Source organism: Macaca mulatta, chromosome 11, assembly GCF_049350105.2.
Source record: "Macaca mulatta isolate MMU2019108-1 chromosome 11, T2T-MMU8v2.0, whole genome shotgun sequence".
NCBI classification, from domain to species: domain Eukaryota; kingdom Metazoa; phylum Chordata; class Mammalia; order Primates; family Cercopithecidae; genus Macaca; species Macaca mulatta.
In genome coordinates, this window is record NC_133416.1 from 109,464,957 (window position 1) to 109,489,843 (window position 24,887).

Below are 24,887 nucleotides of genomic sequence, written 5' to 3' on the forward strand. Positions count from 1 at the left end.
TATGTCTTTACATTAATTAATTGCCATTTCTCAGTAAAACTTTATCTTATCAAATGAGATGAAGTACCCTTCTCTAAAAATCTCAGGGTAACTCCTTAATTCTCTACCAATTTAGGGGTTAGTGTAATAGTTATATATAATATAAGTAAATTAGATATTTATTCTTTTATAGTACTCCCTTTTGTGTATCTATTATATGGATTCATGAATTTATTCAGTGTAAAATGAGTTACACTCATTAATCTTTGATGCTAAAATAGAGGAAGCTGCTTCAAGCAGGTTTTTCTGTCTTTTTTATATGCTCTAGTAGACTTTTCGAGCATTTTCCTCTTTTCTGGTACAAGAAAATATCCCAGCCCACCTGCCCAGACCTGTTTCCTTTTAGATTTCTCTTGCTTGAAATTAACTTTTCACTTACATTTCCTCTCTTTTCCCTCAATGCCCAAATCTTGACAAAGTGATTGCCAAATTGCCTGATCTTTTCTCAGTGGCACTTAAGTGGTGCATTTGTATATCAAGAGGGTAGATCACTTAACGATCTCTTGTATGTGCTAAAGATCTATCCTGTATGTGCTATAGGGAGGAAATTATAGTTGTTATATCTGTATTTTTAAAGAGGAATGAACTAATTTGTATGTATGAAAAGAAGCTTTTGGAACTTCAACTTATAAAGTTTAAAGGGATATCTGTGACTAAAGATTATAAGCATGTAGTTTCCTGATTTAAACAACACTGATAGTTTCATTGTGTTAATTCTCTAATTTCTCTCTTTTGCTTTCTTGGATTGTATTTTCTAATAGAATTTTATCTACTAGTTCAACTAATGGATTTGATTTTCTGAGGAGTATTAAATTGTCAGCCATCTTCCTAGCCATGCTTCTGTTACTTGCAGTTTCTAATTTTTCTTTTTACAAGGTCTTTTATTTGCCCAGGCTGGAGTGCAGTGGCGCGATCTCAGTTCACTGCAACCTCCACCTCCTGGGTTCAAGCAATTCTCCTGCCTTAGTCTCCTGAATAGCTGGGATTACAGGCACGTGCCACCACGCCCGGCTAATTTTGTATTTTTAGTACAGATGGGGTTTCACCATGTTGGCCAGGCTGGTCTTGAACTCCTGACCTCATGGTCCACCCATCTCGGCCTCCCAAAGGCTGAGATGACAGGCGTGAGCCACCGCATCCAGCCAAAAGCCAATGTATTTCTAATTAAAATCTTAATGTGAATTTTTGGGCTGCAGTCTTGCAAGGATATATTTTGACCATCAAATGTGTTTACTAATAGAACACCAGAGTCTTCAAGTAGGTGAATGGATTGAATTTGAGAAACAATATTTTTGTTTCCTTATTTTATTTTACTTCATTTTATTTTTCCTAAGGTACTAAACCATTGCTTTTAAAATTCTGAAGTAATGAAGGGAATAATAGAATAAAGTCCAAAAAAAAGAAAACCATCAGTTTAAAAAAAAATCTGAATATCTTAGTTTTTGTCCAACTTTTTTTTTTGTTGTCAGTATATATAACCAGTTATGCCTTGGCAAACAAAAGTTAAAAAAAGACCCTGTATAAATTGTTAATCTTCTCAACTTAGAAGAACTGACTTTCTTCAAACTGAGGTTGAATATCTGCCTTTCTCTCAGTAAGAAGAGATAGGAAAAGAAACTTGGAATTGTCAGAAAGCTTAAATAAAATTGACCAACTTCTAAACAAACATTGCAAATACTTTGTGGTATGGATAGAATCAGTTTATTAAACAAATAAACAGAACAGTATCCTTATTTTTGGTGTCTTGGTAAAGGCTTCAATCTTGTGGATTTTTTCAATTTAGGCCCTTGCTCTTGGACATCATAACTGTACTTATGTGGACTGCTTTTCCAGGGAGCCTCTTTAAAACTCACTTGTAAATACAAGAGCAAGGAAACCATAACAACCATGTTATCTGACCATAATGATAGGGATAGATTTCCAATTGCAGCCATGAGTTAAACGAAACACTCTAACTGTGAGGACTCCAAGATGTTTTTCCCTTAAGTTTGCCCAACATCACAGATCAGAAGGACAAAATTTGCTAACCTTAAGGAGCAACTTGTAGATGTGAGAGCTTAAGCCCTGGTTTTGTACCCAATTAGGATCAGGTATATACATATTTGTTAAGTTCTTGTTATTTTTGAACAGCAGAAGCACAGTGACATAGAGATTGCATTAAGTTGAATTTAGGGAAAGTTTCTGATTACAGTGTGAATATCACTTTTTCTCTGCTTTGATTTTTGGTAAATTGTGTTATTCTTCCCAAATGTCAAAGGAATAAAAAGAATTGTGTTTTAGACAGACTATTGCACTGTGAAGTTAAAATGGAAACTCATATTATAGACTTGTATAATAGAAGTATTGTGATTTACTGTGAAAATAAAGATAAAAGGACATTTGAAATATGAGCAGAGGCTGGTCACGGTGGCTCGTGCCTATAATCCCAGCATTTTGGGAGGCTAAGGCAGGCAGATCACCTGAGGTTGGGAGTTCAAGACCAGCCTGACCAACATGGAGAAACCCTGTCTCTACTAAAAGTACAAAATTAGCCAGGTGTGGTGGCACATGCCTGTAATCCCAGCTATTTGGGAGGCTGAAGCGGGAGAATCACTTGAACTTGGGAGGCTGAGGTTGCGGTGAGCCGAGATCGTGTCATTGCATTCCAGCCTGGGCAACAAGAGCAAAACACCATCTCAAAATTAAAAAAAATAAAAAAAAATTTAAAAAAGAAATATAATCAGAAAACTATATTATATCTTATTCTATAAAATTTTAGGAGAAACTTTAAAGCTTATTTTTATTTGGTTGTGCCTTAGAATACCTTTCTTTGTAAGGCACCGTAATAAAAAATATAAGCATTTATTTTATCCCAGGTAAGTTTTTTTTTTTTTTTTTTTTTCCCTTTGGAAGCAGTCTCATTCTGTCACCCAGACTGGAGTGCAGTAGCACTATCTTGGCTCACTGCAACCTCCACCTCCTAGGTTCAAGTGATTCTTGTGCCACAGCCTCCTGAGTAGCTGGGATTACAGGTGTGTGCCACCACGTCCAGCTAATATTTTGTATTTTTAGTAGAGACAGGGTTTCGCTGTGTTGGCCAGGCGGGTCTTGAACTCTTGGCCTCAAGTGATCCACCTGCCTTGGCGTCCCTGTGGTGGGATTACAGGTGTGAGCCAACACACCCAGCCTCAGGTAAGTTTTTCTTAATAGATTTTTGATTTTGAAATTTTTAAAAGGACAAATTTATATATTGATTTTTCTTTCATCACTGAAAACTCATTGAGAACCTATTGAGTTTCATTAAATGAAAACTCATTGAGAACAAAAATAGATTGGTTACCTACTATAATGCGAGTCATTCCGTTAGCATCTAAGGACACATGATTTGCTCTCATGGAACTCATAAAGTAATAGGAGGATTAAGAAACGTTACCAGAAAGTGGCTAGGCACAGTGGCTCGTGCCTGTAATCCCAGCACTTTGGGAGGTCAAGGCAGGAGGATCACTTGAGCACAGGAGTTCAAGATTAGCCTGGAAAACAGAGTGAAATATTGTCTCCATAAAAAAATATTAAAAAGGAAAGTATCAGGAAGTGTTAACACCTATGCAGAGAATTATAATAGGGTGGTATGCAGAGTTATCACAGGATGGCTGGAAAGAGAATACATGAATGTCTACTTTAGATTGGGGAATCAGGGAGCATCTCTGAAATGGTAACGTTGAACTAGTATATTTAATATGCAAGGAAAAATCTTTCTCATGGTTAATCTTTAAACTTTGTTTTCTTGTAGTTAATTTTGCTTCAATTCTATCTCAAGTCCATATTTAAAGCAACGCTTTCCTGTCCAGTGAAGTTTTTCTTTTAAATTGACCCTGACTGCCTCCTACGTTTCAAGAATCGTTTTTTACATGGAAATTTAAATAGTCAAAATATATTATCTTTTGAATTTCTTTTAAGATGAATATGCTTAATAATTATTTAAGAGACTTGCTAAGGATTTGTAATTTTTTATTACTGCCTTTTTTAGTTTCTTTGATGCTTCAAAAATTTAAAATGTGATTAGATTGAATATGATGAAATTTTAGTTTTAATAAGGGAAATATTTTCTTAGCATTTACAGATGATAAATTCCTGGGACATTAGTTGTGACTGAAATTACTGAAGGATTTTTGAATTTCGTGTGTCTTGGGTAGGAATCGAGTTTAGAGTTTGTGAGTCTGTTATCTGAAGGAGTAGGCAAGAAGATGATTTCAAGTGGACAGTTTGGGAACAACATTTAAGAATTAGAAACAAACAGGGTTCTAGAGCAGAAGGTGGGATGGAAGTAGTTGAGAAGGCAAAAATAGGAAGAAAATTCCATGCAAGGAATTTAATTTTGAGCTGCTCATGGTGGCTCACGCCTGTATTCCCAGCACTTTGGGAGGTCGAGGCGGAAGGATCACTGGAGCCCAGGAGTTCAACACCAACCTGGGCAACATAGTGGGACCTTGTCTCTACAAAAAATAAAAACATTTAGCTGCTTGCGGTAGCACATGCCTGTAATCCTAGCTACTAGGGAGGCTGAAGCAGGAGGGTCACTTAAGCCTGGGAGGTTGAAGTTGCAGTGTGCCCTGATTGTGCCACTGCACTCCAGCCTAACAGCAAGACTCTGTTTCCAAAAAAAAAAAAAAAAAAAGGAATTTGATTTTGATGAAATCCAATTTATCTTTTTTTTTCCCCCCCTTTTCTGATTGTGCTTCTGGTGTCTTACGTAAGAACTCTGCCTTATTCCAGGTCATGAATAATTTCTATTACATTGTCTTTTAAAAGTTTAATAGTTTATATTGTACATTTATAGACTTATGATCCACTTTGAGTTTACTTTTATAAAAGGTGTGAAGTTTAAGTTGAAGTTCATGTGTTTTGCATATGGATGACCAATTGCTCCAACACCAATTATTGAAAAGACTGTCTTTTCTTCATTGCTCCTTTTGCACATTTGTGAAAAATCAGATTGCTCTATTTGTGTTGGTCTATTTCTGCACCCTATTCTGTTCCATTGAGCCGAGTGTTCTTTTGTAAATACTACTCTGTCTTAATTATTGTAATCGTATAGTAATTTAGATTGCTTCTCAGCATGTTTAATACACTGTTCCAATATCATCTGGCCTACATAATTCTGGATGATTTGTTAACCTTATTATTGTTCCTCTCTAGGTAATGTGTCATTTTGTGCTGACTGCACTCAAGATTTTTTCTTACTTTTGGCTGTCAGAGTTTGTATACATTTTGTTTGGTTTTCCTACTTATATAGCTTATTGGATCTATAAATTAATGTTTTCTACTAAATTTGGGATGCTTTCAGACAAAATTTCTTCATATATTTTTTCTACCCTTTTCACTTCTCTTCAGGGATTCCAATTACATGTATGTTTGACTTTTTAAATTGTCTCATACATCCCTTTGGTTCTTTCTTCTTTTTTTGTTGCTGTTCTCTTTCGTTTTTCAGATTTGGTAATAGCTATTGGTTTGTCTGTAAGTTCACCAGTACTTTCTTCTACTCTCTCCAAGTTGCTGTTGAACCCATCAAGCAAATTTTGTTTTATTTATTGTACTTTTCATTTCCAGAATTTATTTTGTCCACTTTTCTGTTGACATTCCCTCTGTTAATTTGTTGATAACAGATATTCTTTTAATTCATTGAACATATTTCCTTTTAATATCTTGAACATAATTCATAATAACTGCCTTGATGTTTTTCTGCTAAACTCGGCATCTAGGTCTTCTTGGTGGCAATTTCTATTGACTACTTTTTACCCGGAGTAGGGGGTCACACCTTTTTTCTTCATTTACTGATTTTTGGATGAAAACTGGATATTATAGGTAATATTTTATAACAACTCTGGATTCCTTTATGTTCTTCTGAGAAATATTGTGTTTTTGTGCTAGTGGGCAACTGACTTGCCTGAATTCCAACTTAATACTCTGTCTCCATTCTATGTTGGTATGCAATTGCTGATATCTGTTCTTGTGTCTTCCTTTGCTGCTTTTTTTTAGCTGCATTTTTGTAGGTCTCCCCTCTGCCTGCCAAATTTGGTAGTCGGTCAAGAATTTGGGGAGAGATGGAGTTTACTGATTGTCCAACTTGTTTTTATATGGCAGTTCTCTTTTTCTAAAGAGTTAAGTGAGGTATTGTGATTGAATGATTATATACATATTTACTGCATATGAAAAAGATTATGGATTTAGAAGAATTGCAATAAAGAAATTAACTGAATATTTTATTGCACAGGTGCAGCTGCTAGCAAGGAAAATTATCTTTTCATATTTAAACCTGCTAGTAAATTCAAAGAATGACCTGGCTGTGGCTCATATTCTCAATATTCCTGATAGAGGACTAGGAAGAGAAGCCTTCACTGATTTGAAACATGCTGCTCGAGAGAAACAAATGTCTATGTTTTTGGTATGAATGTGTGACATGTTCAAAATTAAGACTCCTTGCACAGTGGATCCATGTATCCTAATATGCTTGTAACTAGGATGAAACAACTTTTAAGTGGTTAACTTATGTTCTACCTCTGTATTTGAAAATCCGTGGTATTTTAATTTTTTACCATATCCTTCAAGTTTGGTAAAGGAGAATTTCTCTAAAGCAGTGTTTCCTTACATATGTTCTGTATAGTGCTGGCCCTGATAAATTCTCTGTGAATAAATGTTTCCAATGTCAAAACGTTTCTGTTAAATGTTCTTTGAATAAATGTTTCCAAGGGCAAAATATTTAGAAGTAGTATATACCCTTATTCATTATACATAATCCATGATTGTATATAAGAGCTCTGAGAAGTCCTGCCATAAAGAAATCTGCTTGTAGCAAATTAAGCTTGTTATTTAATGTGTTGTTTCCTAATTTATTTGACCGTGGAACTTCCCCCTAAATTACTGACATTTCACAGGATTTGTCTTTCTTAAAATGTACCTTGGAACATTTCATCTTTGATTGAAACACTCTTTATGTACAGCTATCACATATGTATTTTTATCATTGTAAGGACAAGCATTTTGAACTATACATGATCCCAGGATGGGAAAGCTGGATGGAACTTAGTGATTATCTAGTCTATATTTTTATTTTACAAATAGAGAGGTTGAGGTTTGGAAGTGTTAAGTTGCCCAACCAATTCATCTGTTTAACACAACAGATCAATTTGCAGTAAAAATTCCCTTGTTCCATATAACAGTTTCAAAGCTAGTAGTCAACTATATTAGAATATATTCATAAATGAGTTATTTATAGTCAATAATACATTCTAATTAATATACTTTAGCTCTTAATTTGTCCTCTAACTCAGCTCCTCTGTCTCGATCTGCAGCTGGGTATGTCATTGCTACCACACTTGATAGCATGAATTCTGCATGGCATTTGTTTCTTTGGTTATTTGCTTCTGACTCAACGTGTGTCATGAGCCATAAAGTGTGCTTCCCTTTTAACTGTATACCCAGAATTATATAGATTTACTTAGCTTTATGAAGTAAATTACAGTTTTAATTTAATACATCACTGGACATAACTTACCCATTTGTTTTAATTCATAGGTGGCCACGTCATTTATTAGGACAATAGAGCTTGGAGGGAAAGGTTATGCACCACCACCATCAGATCCTTTAAGGACACATGTAAAGGGATTGTCTAATTTTATTAATTTCATTGACAAATTAGATGAGATTCTTGGAGAAATACCAAACCCAAGGTAATGACTTTTGATATATTACAAATATGTTATTAATCTATCTTTAAAACTTTATAGAATTGGGTAGAAATAAGAGATATTGAAATGACCAAGCATCAGACCAAACGGTGGGGAGAAGAAACAAAATCTGGATGAATAAATTACGATCATATGACCTTACCTCCTAAATTTCTGCCTGTGATTCTGAGTTTTTGCCAAAGTCAAAAGTCATGTCCATACTAAATTGATTAAAGAAGAGAGTTAGCATTTATTTTTATCTGATGAAATAGATTTTTGAGGACTGGAAATGAGCAAACAGATAATTTCTGTATATGTATTTAGCCGTAAAGGAAACTGATATCAAGAATGAGTAAGAAAATTAAGAAAGATATGAAATCCCTATTCTATTTTCTGTTATTTTTCATTTTCTTATGTGCAAGTCTTTGGTTCAGCTGGGATTTGTTTTTATATGATATTAGAGGTAAGAGATTTTTAAAAATCTGATAGACCCCCATTTATAATATTGGTGTAATAAGTGGTGAGTAAGTTTTGGGGGCAGAAGTGGATTGTATTTGCTAGCAATCATGGTGGATCATTGTCAATTTGGTTGGTATCCTGTAACATAAATAAACATAATAAAAATAGCTGATATTTATTGAACACTTGTTATATGTCAGACATTGTGCTAAGTTCTTTACTCAGATTATCCTTTGATCATTACAACAACCTGGCTTGATAGATACTATTACTATCCCTAATTTAGAGGTGAAGAAACTAAAACATAGGGATCAAGTAACTTGCCCTAGGTTATATTAAGTAGCAGAGTAGGGATCTGAACACAGTCAGTTCTGACCCTGTCATCCATTCTGTTAATGACTATATCTTGTTCTATGAAACTTCATTCCATTCTAAGATTCTAAGAAGGATTTTTTTCAGGATTTTATTCTGAATTGCATTCTATTTTCTCATATGGATATCCATTACAAAGAAGTAAATTTGGAAGAGGATTTTGAAAATAACTTAGAGACAAAATAAGTGACATCTTCTGAACTTCCAGATAATATATTGGGGGCCATTTTTATTGAAACATCATATATTTAATTTAAAAAAAATTTTTGGTAAGGCAATATAGATATATTTTGTTAAAGTCAAATACTACAGTCATCTGCAGTTTTTTGCCCTTGTAGATATTCCTTCTGGAGAGTCCCCTGTCATCTTTATTCAGTCTTTGCTTTTGCTTGCTGGGCCTGTGTCAGAGTGACAACCATGAACCTTCATCCTCACCTTGTGAAACAGTCTCTGCCTCTTTCCTGGCTCTTATGACTTTACTTTTAATTGTTAAACCCCTTGTTTTGCTCAAGTAGCTTTCTCAGAAAAAGTAAATGGTAAGCAAATATTTTTATGTTAGTCTCACATTTGATTGTATATGATTTTATGTCATGTTTCATTTATTTCTCTAAGATTATTTATTATATTTAATGTAAAAATATTGTTATCTGCTTCCTGAATGGTCTTTGTTTTATCTAAATTGGATGCTTTTCTGTTTTTTACTTTCTTTCTTTTGCCCTCTTTCGTGGTAGAGGTGTTCCCACAATGTGTGGTGATTCTGAACTGTCCTTTCATATTTAAGAGTGAGGCCCTATAGAGCTGATTAGTAGCTCTATATAGTGGGCTTATTTATAGCATGCTGCCCAGTTGGCTCTTTTGTTGGGGACTTACTCTGCAAATGTCAGTAACTTTAAATCTTTTCTTTGGGACTTTCCCAAAAATTTCCACAGAGGAATCTTTTAACCTCTGAAAGCTGTAAATCTGGCTAGCAATATTCTGGGATTTGAGATAGGTCCAGGTTGATGCTGAGTCTCCTGGTTCTGTATGTAGACTTACTCAATTCCTTTTAGTCCTGCTGCCCCTGCATCTGGAGCCTCTCTTAGTTTCTTTAGAACAGTCCTGCTTCCCATGCTGAGGTGGGAGAGAAGCGCTAGCCTAACTGCTCAGAATAGAGAGAGAATGGGGGTATAAATGTTCCTTATGGAGACTGTCAACTAGCTTTTCTGTTTTCAACCCCATCTTTACATAGCCTTCAGTACTGCCTTCAATTTCTGATTAATTTCTGAGGTTACTTCTTACTGATGTTCCTCTTAGCAGTTACTTAGGTTTTAGCTTTTGTATTCTGGGTAGTTAGTTATGACTCAACCATCTGTTTTCATTTTTTTGTACTTTCATGAAATGCCTCTACTCTCATCAGCTGTTGTTTCCTCTCTCATTCTCTTTTTCTTCATAGATGGAAACTTTTTTGTTTTTTGCTTTTTTGTCATTTTAGTGAAGTTTTGTGAAAGAGCAGAGATAAATGTGTATGTTCTATCCAATATGGTTTGTTGTAATTACATTCCTTTTGGAGGAATTTCTGGTTGTGGTCAACAGGGTAGAAGGATATTTATTTTAGAGGCATGCAGGGTGAGGGAATAGACTTCTTCAACTTAGCAGCCGTTTATTTTGGATATCCCATGTGGTTATAATGAACAAGTATCTTCTAGAGAAGGTCTTGAGGAAGTGAGTATCTAAATAGTGAATGTCTTCAGTTCGGTGTCTGAATAGTCCACTTGAGCAATTTTTGTTCTCTTTTTTGTGGTGATTTGTTTATTTATTTTTGTTCTGTAGTAGGTATAGGTTTGTTCTATAAATAAGAAAGTAAAATTATTAAAAACTAAAAACATATACCTTATACATATCATAATAGATATTAATAGAAGGTATACAGAGGAAAGGGCAATTGACCTGGTTTGTGGGAGCCAGGGATAAGGGTGTCAAGAATGCTTATCTGGATGGGTGTTACAGTTAAGCCTAATTTTGAAGGATGAACTTGAAGGAGTTAACTAGACATGGTGGGTGGGAAAGTGGATAACCCATTCGGACATTGCTTCACTGGTTATTCATTTTATCTTATAATTTCAACCTCTCCCTTTACTAGTACTTTAGCCACAGTCTATAAGCTTATAAGAAAAAAACAACAAACTGTCTTCTCTGTTTCTTCCAGTTCCTTCTCCTTCCATTTACAGCTCAAATTCTTAAAGAAGATACTTTCCATTTTTCTGATTCCCTCTTTGTAATTATTTAATGTATATTTCTCAATAGACAGTAAACTCAGTGAGGGTTTATTGGTTTTCTTCACTAATATTCCCTAGCCCTAGCACAATTTTTGCCAGTATAGACAGTCAATATTTATTTGATTGTCTGTACTTGACTGATTTATACTCCTTCACTTTTTCCCTCTACTGAAGCTATTCTGCCAGTGGTCACTTGTGATCTTCTAATTGTCATAGTCTGTGGTCTCTTTTGAGTCTCCAAATTTAGTCATTTCCTACTGAAACTTTTTTTTCCTATAACTTCTGAGAGGTCATTCTCTTATTTTCCACCAACCTCTTCTACTATATATATGCAAATTCTTCTAAATCTATATTTCAGTGAAATTTGAACCTCTTTCCTGAGTTTCAGAAACATATCCTCAGCTATCTTTAAGATGGTGCCTCACAGGCAACTCATATGTCCTAAACTAAATTTTCATCTTTCTCTGCAAAACTGCTTCTCCTCCTGAAGTGATGAAGCCTGTCTCTCTCCAGCTCCCAAACAAGAATCTGGGGCATATCCTAAATGCATTCACTCAGTAAGATCTGTCACTTTTTCTTACTTCAAATATTTTATGTTCTTTCTTCTCATCTCTTCCTATTACTGTTTCAGACTTTCATCCCTTGTTGCCTGGACCTTTTCATATGCCACCGAGTTGTCTATTCTGCCTCCAGTCTTAAGTTGCCCTATCCTATCGTCCTCATTGCTGCCAGAGTGATTTTTCTGAAACAGCAAATGTTACTCCCATAATTAAAACTTTTCAGTGATTCCATACTTGGTACAGGATAAAACTCCAGGAACCTCAATATAATACACAAAACTGTCTATGCTCTAACTCCTGTCCATCTCTCACTCTGGCCTCTTTATCCTCCTCGTCTCTCTCAACCTTAAAACTTAGAGATAAAAATGTATTTAGCTCTTGTATCTGAGGAAGAGTTTATACTACTTATTTTAAAATAGAAAAATTACAGTAATCTTTGAGTCTAAGGAAGGGTGGGATAGACGGACTGGGAAGAAATAAAGAAAAAGAATTGATTCTTACACTCATCGCCCCACTGCCAGCTTTCCATGAGGCCATCTTAGCTATAGGTGGCTGCATTTCTACACTTTGCCAGTAGGTGACACCATAAAATGCATAGTGTACTTTCACCTGAAAGATGTCTTAAATGAGATGTTTTAAGTTATATCAATTAATAGTTCCCTGTTGTTTAGAAGTTGAAAATTCTGTATTTCACATTTATCACACAACTTTTGAATGCACATTTACATTATACTGTCATGCACCATGACGAAAATATGCTCTGAGAAATGCATTGTTAGGCAATTTAATCATTGTACAAACATCATAGCCTGTGCTTACACAAACCTGGATGGTATAGCCTGCCACACACACAGGCTATATGGCATAGGCTGTTGCTGCTAGACTACAAACCTGTATGGCCTGTTACTGTATCAGATACTGTAGACAATTATAACACAATGGTATTTGTGTGGCTAAGCATATCTAAACATTGAAAAGGTCCTGTTCAGAATGCAGTATAAAACATAAACGTAGATAAACATAGATACGCATAGGGTACTTGCCATGACTGGAGTTTGCAGCACTTGAAGTTGCTCTGGATGAGTGGTGAGTGAATATGAAGGCCTGGAACATTATCGTAAACTCTTGTAGACTTTATACACATTATAAACCTAGACCACACTAAATTTACAGAGCAAATTTTTCTTTCTTCAAGAATAAATTATTCTTAGCTTGCTCTAACTTTATGAACTTTAAACTTTTTTGACTATGAATTTTTTAAAATTTTCAAACTTTTTGACTCTTGTAATAACACTTAGCTTAAAACACAAATACATTGTCCAGCTGTACAATTTTTTTTCTCTGTATTCTATATGCTTTTCTCTCTTTAATTTTTTTTTTTTTTTTGCTTTTTAAACTTTTTTGTTTAAAATTAAGACACAAATATGCACATTAGCCTAGGTCTATACAGGGTCGGGATTATCAATATGACTGTCTTCCACCTCCACATCTTGTCCCACTGGAAGATCTTCAGGAGCAATAACACCCCTGGAGGTGTCTTCTCCTATAGTCACAACACCTTCTTCAGGAATACCTCCTGAAGGACCTGCCTGAGGCTATTTCACAGTTAGTGTTTTTTTTTTTCTTAATAAGTAGAAGGAGTACACTCTAAAATAATGATAAAAGGTATAGCAAATACATAAACCAGTAAGATAGTCATTTATTATAATGACCAAGTATTACATATTAAACATAACTATATGCACTATACTATTATACGATTGGCAGCACAGTAGGTTTGTTTACACAAGTATCACCACAAACATGTGAGTGATATGTTGAGCTATGATGCTACGATGTTATATCACTAGGCGATAGGAATTTTTCAGCTCCATTATATTATGGGACTACCATCGTACATGTGGTCTGTTGCTGACCATAATGTTATTATACAGCACATAACTATGTATATTGGACTAAATATACATGTATGGAGTGTTAAATCTCATTGAAATTATTCAGTCTAATCTAATGTTAACATTTTTCTTGTTTAAAATATTTAAGAAATATTTTTCATACATTTTATGTGGCACTTTTAATTACATTTAATTTTTAAAGGTGAAATTTACTTCAACAAATAGTTATTAAATTCTTGAGTGTGGTATGGAAAAAGCAGTCACTTTATTTAGGAAAGTGAAGATAGTAATTACATTAAAGTATTACCAATCATTTGCCTGTATTATTGCTTAGTGTTCTCTTCTAGTTACTTTATTTTGGTACAAGCTTGGGGATTCGGTTGTGCTTTTCATCAGCAGCCTCGGGTTTCTCTTTCTGCCCTAGGGCACTGGTGTGATGCAGTTAAGAGTTAGGAGCTCAGTTTGCCTCTTTCTCATCTAAATTCTGCTATTAATGTTTATCCAGAATCGCCATAATGTATCTTCTGGGAAGCACTCCTGAATACCTCCTCCTTCTCTCTGCTTCCCCACTCAAACTTGTCTATACTTTCAGTAGTTCATTGTATCATAATCACTTGTGAGCTCTTAAAGAGAAAGATTTTATTCATTTTTGTATTGCCAGTGAACAGCATAAATATCCTGATGTCATTTTAGTTAAAACTTCTGGAGTTTCTAGGCTCTAGAAGCAAGAATTTGAATTAAGCCACTGTGTTGCTGAACAGATATTAGAAGCCAACCTAATGGTGGCTCTAGAAGTGAGTATATAGTAATAGAGTAGTCAGAGCACTACTGTTTGGGGTATTTTGCCGTGGGTTCAAAATGTTGACCTTGGCAAGTCTCTGAAATACAAGTCTTATTTTTTCCTGAATACAATTCAGCCAGTGAATTACATCATCTTTAAAATTTAGCATTTTTGTCTTGTAGAAGGAATGAGAAAAAGAGGTCAAAGGTGACTTTCCTAATATCATTTGAAGCGTATTTTTTGTTCTTATAATTGGCACTAAGACACTTCCAGATTTTATTAACCATTTGAATCTTTTCCAAAACTCTTTTCTATTAGAGATTAATTCCCAGGAAAAGCATATAATGTTAATTATGTTTTCATTTTGGCTACATTTCATCCAGTTCACAGCTGAAAAAGGAAGTCCTCATATATGTGAAAGAATTCCTAGGGTCTACTCAGACTTCTGATTACAGAAGTATGGCAGACTAGGCCCCCAGATTGATTCTTCCATTGAAAATAATTAATAATGTTGGATAGTATATTTCAAAAATGCTCCTTAAATGCATTGGTAAGTAGGCAAATGTAATGAAAATACAGGTCAAAAATAGATGAAGGAGGAAAGCCAGAGAGGCAAGTCAAGAAGGGAAGCCAGCTTTTAGCCCAGGAACTGGCCAGCATGGGGAGATAAATAGGAAACACGTACCCACTCTACAGGGCGAATCCCTCAGTGTAAAAATAAACTAAGAATAAGGGCTTTAATTTGACAAAAGTGTTTCTATAAAAACCTAGTTAATGTTAAAATGTTTTAGCGTTCTGCTTAAGAATAAGACAAGAGTACCTGCTGTCATAATTTCTTTTCAATATAGCATGAGATGTCCAATTCAGTGTAGTAAGACAAAAAGAAATAGGAGATATAACAATTGAAAAGATAAAATTCTATTTGATGATAATATGACTAATTATATAGAAAACTCCAAGAATCTAAAGGCAAATCATTACAATTGGCAGTACAGTTTAAGAGTGTTGCTGGACGCAAGGCCAATAAACAAAATGCAGTTGGATTTCTGTATCATTACTAAACAGAAGGATTTTTTTAAAAAAGCTTCAAAAATATAAAATACATAGAATAAATCTAGTAAGAACCATACTAGCTTATTCTCCCTTGAAAGGTTCAGACTGAATGTGGAAGTCCCTGCTTGTCCTCTTCCACCTTGCTGCTAGCCCCGAGCTTTGTATCCTGATCACAGTGTTACTAGAGATGTTTGTCCTCAGGATGATATCCTGCTGGCTTACTATGCACAGCTTTCAACTTACGATGCCAGGTCTTGTTGGTTTCTTTTTAAGGGAGAGATTGGGTGGTACTTGAAGATTTTTGTCTATTCAGTGATATGTTCTTCAGAGTATCTAGTATGCCATTGTGTAAGTAGACACTGCCTACGTACTTTTGTATTGCAGATAATAATATGAATAGTAAAATATATATCATTTCTCTTACTATTAAAAACTTTAGATTGTTGCATGTGATAGTATTCATTTATTCAACAAACATATGTCAATCATCTCTTCTGTGTGCCAAATGTAAACTGACAGTATGAAGATTAGTAAAATATGATTGCTTTCTCAAGGAGCTGATTTTTTCATGACTTTTTTCTCACCCTTGCCTAATCATAAGAATTACCTGTGGTACTTTTAAAACAATGCAAACATTCAGTGCTCTTCTCTGGAGATTGTAATTCCATAGGATGGGATCTGGAGTTGATGTTTTAAACAAATGCTGGATATGAGTCTGATGATCAGGAAAATACATTGTCATCATACACTAAGTCTCTCTGCAGTTTTCTTCTAACTTTCCTCTTCTATCTGGACCAGCTATTTAAATATTTCTAGCTTGTTAGGGAACCTGGCATTTCTGTAAAACATATAACCTGGCAATAAGGCAGCAAGAGTGAAAACTTCATTTCATAATTTCCTTTATGCTTCTACAAAAGAGAAGTTCAGTAGCATACCCAAGGTTGAAAGTGGCAGAGCTGTGATATGGGCTCAGGCAGCCTGACTTCAAGGTCTGTAGTCAGACTACAACAGTTTCTCATTTGGCATTGTGCAGCCTTTCCAGTGATACCTCTAGGGATAGGATTGCCTGGCTTCAAAAGAGAATCCTCTTCTATTGGACACACCTCATTTCTTCCTTAAAATGGACCAGAATCCTTCCTCTTATATGTTTCTCACATTTGTCCTTTAGAGCAGAAGCTGCAACCCAAACTCTTAGATTTAGGTGTGGTATAAAGAAATATCAATTTCAGGTTTTTAAAAATACTTATCTGTTGGCCATAGCTGGTCCAGTTTCTTGTTTGCTTTAGGTCAGTACTAACTTGCTTAGTTTCCTCTTCCATATAAGCTTTTACTTATTAGAATGCAATATCATGTTTTTCAGATCAGTTTACTTCCTCCTTGTCTCTTCCCTCACACAGAACACCATATGTTCTTGGACAAACCATTTAACTTTTATAGGACTCAATTTTCTCATTTGTGATTTAGGGATAATAATACCAACTTACTGAATTGGTTTTAAGATTAAATGAATGTAAGAGTCTAGGTATTCAATGAGAGGTAACTATTTTTGTTATTTTAGTTGTATCTAACGGTATGTATTTTAAATATTTTGAATGTATACAACCACTTCCAAACCTGTTATATTTCACATATAACTAAATTATTTCCCTTCAGCTTTCAAATCAAGCAAGAAGAAACTTACTGAAATTACTTGCTTTTAGACAAACTTTTAAATTTTGTTTCTAATGGTCCTCATCTTTTTCTTAAATGCTTTAACTGTTTGATTTATAAGATCAAAGCTATATTCTTTGAAAAGTGTTGATTAACTCTGAAAATTATATTTTCAAGTCTATAAGCATATTGTCATTTGCAATACTTTTATAGAGGCAATCTTATTTCTACTTTCAGCATTGCAGGGGGTCAAATACTGTCAGTGATAAAGATGCAGCTGATTAAAGGCCGGAACAGCAGGGATCCTTTTTACAAAGCAATAGAGGAAGTTGCTCAGGATTTGGATTTGAGGATTAAGAATATTATCAATTCTCAAGAAGGTGTTGTAGCTGTTAGCACCACTGACATCAGTCCTGCTCGGGTAATGAGCTTTTTATTTTTCATTATCCTTTTTTACAAATCATTATCTCTTCTATTTATTGTAGAAATGGTTTATTATTGCTACTTAAGTCAGAAGAGTGTGTTTCCTGTGTTCTAAAATGATGTTGAAAATGTAAGTTTCTCAATAGGATTATGTAGGATTATATGTTCAACTTGTGTAAATTATCACATATTTGGGCTGAATTTCTGAATTTGTTAAAGTAAGGCATAGGGTAATCTCTGGTATCCCTTTTAGTACTAAAAACTTATAATTCTTGATGGATATTAAGGTGTTTTATGGTGTTTTTCTATAAATGTTCTTTTTTTCTTTTTTGAGACGGAGTTTCACTCTTGTAACCCAGGCTGTAGTGCAGTGGCACGATCTTGGCTCACTGCAACCTCCACCTCCTGGGTTCAAGCGATTCTCTCACCTCAGCCTCCGGAGTAGCTGGAATTACAGGCGCCTGCCACCATGCCCGGCTAATTTTTTGTATTTTTAGTAGAGATGGGGTTTCACTATGTTGGCCAGGCTACTCTCAAACTCCTGACCTCATGATCTGCCCACCTCAGCCTCCCAAAGTGCTGGGATTACAGGCGTGAGCCACCATGCCTGACCTAAATATTCTTATAAACAATTACTTTCCCATTTACTCAGACATAAAATAAGAGCCTTTTTTTTCTGTTTCTGACTTTAATACTAAGCCTTGTATTAGGACAGCAGTCCTGTTAGAAATTGCTTCCATTCAGCAGTTTACTTTTCTTTTATAAATCTCTGTCTCTTATTTTCTACCTCCATTCTCAGCCTACTGAAACCTGTACCTGGCAATTTTTAAACCATATATTCCCAGAACATTTACTTATTCTTAATTTTTTTACACAGATAATTAAATAGAATAGATTCTAACCCACAGAATTATAAGAGAAATTGACTACTATGTTTTTAGAACAGAATTTTAGAGTAGTATAGTTCATTTATTGCAGTTTCTTCTATTTTTCTGACAGCCCCTTTTTATTAGGTGTGATTATGTTAGCCTGTGTATGAAGAAAGACTTTTGCTTAATTTTTATTATTTATCATTCATTCATTCATTCACTCACAGCCCTCTAGGACCACTTTTAGCTATTTTTCTATAACAATGCTTGTTTTTAGATTTACTTTGAAGGTGGGGTAGATTCAGGGTTGTTGCCCTGTGTGTTTCATGGGTGTTAACACTTCCTGGTGAATAGTTTAGCTCAAATGACAACCAGGTTATTACTACAAATATCAATCAGGATCTTTCAGCTCAAATAATTAACAACATCAATTGCTTCCATTTCTTGGCAGAAGAAATAAAGATACCAAAAATCTTGTTCTTAATTTCGTGTTTTCAACCAAATCAGAGATCTTTGAAAAATATGATCAAATAGTACTCATGAAGTGACTATTAAGCAATATGGAATTCTCTGGTACTAATGAAAAATATGTGTGAAGCACCAGATTGTGATAGGCAATTTGTTATAATTCCAGTGGATCTATATACATTATAGTTCACCTGGTAGCCCAAGTCTGCCAAGAGAGAAAGAAGGCCAAGACGATACTGATGAAAGCCGAAGAAACTGGCACAGCTTCCAACAGATGTCCCAGAAGATGTAGCTTTGATATCTAGGTATAATGTCCACCAACCCTCTGGGTTAGGCATTATCATTGCCTCTATTTCGTCAGGGAGTTTAAGTAGAGAGGTCAAACACCTTCTCCAGAGCTATACAGGATATATAACTAAGAAGTTGGTATCAAATCCAGCCAGAAATGCCTTCAGAGTTTTTGCTTACATGTATCTATAGATAATATTTTATTATTATGTATTTTATTTTATTCTATCTAGTCATGAAGTTTTTTTCAACTTTCCCTTTTTAATCCGCTTTATCTCTATTACTACTATCTTAGTTCAGAACTCTCTACTTCTAAACTGGTCTACTATAGTCTTTAATTTGTGACCTGTCTCCAGATTTGATAACATTCATATCTCACAATATATTTTACACATTGCCATCGTTGATTCTTTAAAATCTAAATAGGATCATTTTACTTCCTTGCTTAATAAAGGAAGAGATTTTTCCTCTGTAACAGACTGGCTTATAACTTCTTGGCATGATATACAAAGTTTCCCAGGCTCATCTCATATCACTTCCTTTCTTTTACCTTATTCTTCAGCCATGCCATGCTACCTGGTCCCTGAAAGTACCATGCTCTCTTCTTCCTCTGAGTGCCTCCTCCTCTATGGAATCATCTTTGATGCCAGGGTACATTGGTCACTTCTTTTGTACTCCTACTGCACTGTGCATACACTTGTTAGAAATAGCACTTAGCATTCTGTAATGCAATTGTCACTTATTTATCTTATCAAGGAAACTATGGGTTCCTTGAAGGCAGTGGTTGTCACCTTTGGAGCCTTAGCTTTAAACACAGTGCTTGGGACATAATATATACTTATCAATGATCATTGAATGAATGATTGTCAACTAGCTTTTCATTTTTGCATTTGATCTTTATAGTCATCCATGGGGCCTGTATTCAGATGGCCAGAACCTCGTGCTTCTTTGGCATGAGAGAGAAAAAATAGAGATGTTGAGCCATGGGGTGATGTCACATAGCTAGATAGTGGCTAAATTTTTCTGACTCGAAGCCTAATGTTATTTTGACCAGAACCTAATGTCTTCTGATGATGATATTATTTTTGTGCATCTGGAATTGGTAAAGTTGATTATAGCGTGGCTTAAGGAAAAACGGTCACATGCCTTACAGCCACTTCTTATAGCTGGTGTTTTATTACTTTAACAATAGATGAAAGAGGCCAGTGCCACAGGGAATTGAAACGTATGGCCATTCACCCAGCTGGGGTGATTATTACATTTACTTAAAATTATTTTTTTTCTTAGCCAAAATCTCATGCCATAAACCATGGCACTGCATACTGTGGCAGAGATACTGTGAAAACCTTATTAGTTCTTTTGGATGAAGAAGCAGCTAGTGCTCCTACCAAAAACAAAGCAGAGCTTTTATATGATGAGGAAAACACAATTCATCATAATGGAACTTCTATTCTTACACTTTTTAGGTAAGTAATGTGGAAGTTATTGTATTATAAATGTTAACCCTGGAGAATTATAAAAGAAATGTATGCTTATGGTAGGAAACTTAGAAACTACAGAAATTGTGAAGAAAGAAAATAAAAGTTAATTAAAGAGAGATTGAACATTTGAATTCAAAGAGGTTATATATAAAAGAAGTAGTATTTTATGAGAGTACAGCATGAGAGAAGTCTTTGGTTTCAATGTTGTTTTTAGTTCTTGTTTTGCTTTGAAAATATTTCTTTCCTTTGCTATGTGTCAAGAATTTTGCTAAATGTTTTCAGTTAAATTATTTTAGCCTTCCCAACCACCATGTTCTTAAGTGAAGAATTAGAGGCTCCACTTTATAAGTGAAGAATTAGAGACTTGAGAGAGATTAAGTAATTTGCCCAAGTAAGGTATGTTAGCAATTAGCAAGGGTGTCTTTCCTAAAGCCTGAGGCCTGTGCTCTCAGGACTGCTAGTCTGCCTAGAATAAGAGAGAGCACATACACCAAACTTACACTGGAATTGACAGCTCCTGGTTCTCCCTCAAATTATGAAGAAAGATATTTACCAAATTAATGCTGGTATTATGTATAAGACATTGATGCTGTCTTCGTCTACTCAGGCTGGCATAACGAAATACTATAGACTGGGTAGCTTAAACAACAGAAACCTATTTTCTCTTTGGGCTGGAAGCTGGAGATCAGGGTGCCAGCATGGTCAGGACTGGTGAGGGCTTTCCCCTTGGGTTGCAGATGGCTGCCTTTTTGCTGTGTGCTTACATGTCCTTCCTTAGTAGAAGCACATGGAGAGAGATCTCTTTGTCGTCTTCTTATAAGGCCATCAGTCCTATTAGATTCGGATCCCACCCATGTGACCTCATTTAATCTGAATTACCTCCTAAAAGCCCTATCTCCAAATACAGTCACATTTGGGAGTTAAGGCTTCTATATGTATGTGTATTATATATATATTATACACATACACACACACACACATATGGGTGATGCAGTTTCATCTATAGCAGATGCTCTCCAGTTTTAATGATTAGGTCAGTCATTGAGTAGGTTGTTGGTATTTTTAATTAAGTGGACGTTCACTTTGAGAAAACATTAAAATTTTTAGAACAACCATTTTAAATTGTATTTAGTACACTGTAGAGAATTGTTGCAAAATTATCCTACTGTTTGATCTCTTCTATTTTCTACTGGAGCTATTTTATTGAAATCTGGCTTCATGATTGCTTCATGTACTCTCTCCTATGCCTCATTATCCTATCTCTGCAAAAATAAAAAAGAATTATCCAGTGTGGTGGTGCACACTTGTAGTCCCAGCTACTTGGGAGCCTGAGGTGGTGCATGCCTGTAGTCCCAGCTACTTGGGAGCCCAGGATTGCTCGAAGCCACAGTGAACTATGATTGCACCACTGCACTCTCTCCTGGGCGACAGAGCAAGACCCTGTTCTCTTTAAAAAAAAAAAAGAAAGAAAGAAAAGAAAAGGTTTTCTATACTTAATCATGTCACTGAACACATTGCTATTGTTTACAGTTTGGATTCTGCATTCACATTTCTAATTGTCATTGTGCACACTGGTCTGTGGTAAAGTAAATTTTCAGTGGTCTACACTGAAATGATAAAATTAAGGACAATGAGGTATATCAATTTAAGGTTGTCAACTATTCTTTCTTAGGGTAGCCAATCTTTTATTCTTGCTTAGTAGTCATTTGAGTCAAGGGGGTTCTAACTTTGGCTCTGTTAAGCCAAAAGGGATTAATTTATTAAGGTGTTCAAGTTGGTCTGAATCCAAAACTATAGGGTGGGTCTCCTCCATTTTACCTTCTCTGACCTTCCTATTTCTATGTTTTTCTCTTTTGAATTCCCGCACTATTTTGAATTTCAGTTATGTGGATTTCTTATGTTCCTTACTTAGACTTCAGGATGCCTGAATATAGGGTCAATAAATGAGTCAACTTTCTATTCTTCACAATATCTTGAATAGTGCCTTACAAATAGTAGAAGCTCATGAAACGTTTAGTTACTGGATTAAGTAACTAAGCAAACCATTACTATTTAGGATTCTCAGAATAGAAATACTGACACTTCTATAAAGTACAGTTATGCACTGTTTAATGATGGGGATACATTCTGATAAAGGCATCATTAGGTAGTTTTGTCGTGTGAACATTATAGAGTGTACTTACACAAACCTAGATGGTAGAGCCTATTACACACCTAGGCTACAAACCTGTATAGTATGTTATTGTACTAAATAGTATAAGGAAATAGTAACATAAAGTAAGTATTTACGTGATAGGAATTTTTGACCTTCATTATAATGTTATGGCATCACTGTCAAATATGTGGCATGTTGTTGACCAAAATGTTGTTATGCAGCACATGGCTGTATTATAAACAAGTAGATTTAGTTGTCCTTTATCCTATAACTGTGCTTTTGGGTAGAGGAGGGGCAGATAGTAGTTTAAAAGCCACTTTGGTTTGTAAGTGTCTTCATCTGTTCAGGCTGTTATAACAAAACACTCCGGACTAGATAATTTGTAAATAACTGAAATTTGTTTCCCATAGTTCTGGAGTCTAGAAGTCTAAGATCAAGGCACCAGCAGATTTGGTGTCTGATGCGGGCCTCTGCACCATAGATGGTATTTTCTTGCTGGGTTTTCACGTGGTTGGGAAGACTGAAGGGCAAAATTGCTCCCACAAACCCTTTCATAAGGGCATTGATCCTGTTCATGAAGGCAGAGTCCTCATGATTTAATCACCCTGAGGCCCCACCTCTTAACACCATGGATGGTCCCAAACTTATGATGGTTTGACTTGTGATTTACGTTCACACAACTTTACAACTGTGTGAAAGTTGTACACACTCAGTAGAAACTGGGCCTCTAATTTTGAATTTGGATCTTTTCCTGAGCTAGCAATATGCGGACCAATATTCTCTCATGATTCTGGGAAGCAGCAGTGAACCACAGTACTCAGCCACATGATCATGGTGGTAAACAACAGATACTCTACTGTGTTTCCTGATGATTTTGCCCAACAGATATTGCAATGTACTAATTCCAGTTAATTCCATGTTTAAGATAGGCTAGGCTAAGCTATGGTATTCGGTGGATTGGGTGTATTAAATGCACTTTTGACTTAATGGTATTTTCAATTTGTGATGAGTTTATCTGGAGGTAACCCCATCATAAGTTGAGGAAAAACTATATTGTATTGGGAATTAAGTTTCACCATGAATTTGGGAGGGAAACAAACATTCCAAACAAAGCAATAAATTTTTTTTTTTTTTTTTTTTTTTGCATAGGTCTCCCACACAAGTGAATAATTCGATAAAACCCCTAAGAGAACGCATCTGTAAGTCAATGCAAGAGAAAAAAATTAAGGTACAATTTAGTGCATGGCATGAAAATAGCAAACACTGTTTTATTTTTAGAAGAAATAAATACATTTACGGCTGAGCTGGGTATTGTAAATATTGTAAACATTATACATGACACAATAGGAATTAAATGGAAAATGAGTTATGACAGTTGGCATACAGTGACTTTCCTTTTATACAGTCTTGACTAATCTGTTTCTGGTTTGCTTAATCACTGGACCTAAAAAAGGGAAAGGAATAAGCAGTTGCTATTGTAAGTGTTGAATAAATATCTGTTGAATGAGTGATGTGGAAAATAAAGAAGATAAGGCTTTCTCATTTACATTTCTATATCTTAAACTGAATCTCAAGATATGTGATTTTAAAATTGCCTCTGTCTGAAGATGTAATGCGGAATATAATTAATTGTAGATTGAGCTGAGAGCATTTTACATTGCTCTTGACTAGAACTGTTCCTGTTCTTTCTTCATTTAGTTTGAACTAAGTTTTCCTGTCCTCATATGAAACATCTGTGCCTATAAGTAATCAATAATGGGTTTTCAAGCAATTTTTATTGGCCTTATTTTTCAAAAGGAAATTTGGCTTTAACTCATTTGTTTAACATACTTTTATTGGGTATCTACTATGATCCAGACACTATTGTATGGTTGGGAATTCATTAATTCATTAAATAAGATTTTTATATAAACATAATCATCCTTAAATTGTCAAATATTCATCTTGATACAACAAAAAAGAGAACAGTAATTTGTATGCCCTTTATTTTTTCATTTGGAAATTTAGTTCAAATTAGCAAAGCTTTTAGTTAATACCTATTTCATCTACATACCCTACACCCATTTAGTTTATTCATTAATACCTTTTCTTTCTATTGGTTATTAGTAATTGTTAGCAATTAATGCTTGTGGAATACATTGAGTTTCATAAAATTTTTCTGTGAATAAGATTTGTCCATTCTTTGTCATATTAATATAAGTATTTGCAATCAAGGGGTAAGATTTTTAAAATCTATCCTTTGGACTTGGGTAGAAACAGAAATGTAACATATCAAAACATTTTTTTTCTTGCTAGGGATACTGACAAACTTTAATATTTTGATTTAAAAATAAGTCATATTTTGGGGGACTCAATTTCTCTGTCTCTATTTCAAATAGAATAAGAAAGTGGGTCAGACATGGTGGCTTACGCCTGTAATCCCAGCACTTTGGGAAG

General features: G+C 35.0%; 1 protein-coding gene across 3 annotated transcripts in view; it reads left to right on the forward strand.

Moving 5' to 3' along the window:
* The window catches only part of PARPBP (PARP1 binding protein), a 66,344-nt gene that overhangs the window by 28,368 nt on the left and 13,089 nt on the right, over positions 1 to 24,887 (forward strand). For 2 of the 3 annotated variants that reach the window (XR_013401287.1, XM_015152609.3), the window contains exons 5-9: positions 6,290 to 6,460; positions 7,591 to 7,745; positions 17,005 to 17,188; positions 20,103 to 20,281; positions 23,601 to 23,679. Coding sequence is in view for 2 of the 3 variants with exons in the window: in XM_015152609.3 (XP_015008095.3) it covers positions 6,290 to 6,460; positions 7,591 to 7,745; positions 17,005 to 17,188; positions 20,103 to 20,281; positions 23,601 to 23,679 (768 nt within the window). In the remaining variant the exon portion in view is untranslated. The remainder of the gene's footprint in view (positions 1 to 6,289; positions 6,461 to 7,590; positions 7,746 to 17,004; positions 17,189 to 20,102; positions 20,282 to 23,600; positions 23,680 to 24,887) is intronic. The other variant, XM_015152610.3, reaches the window with a different exon arrangement.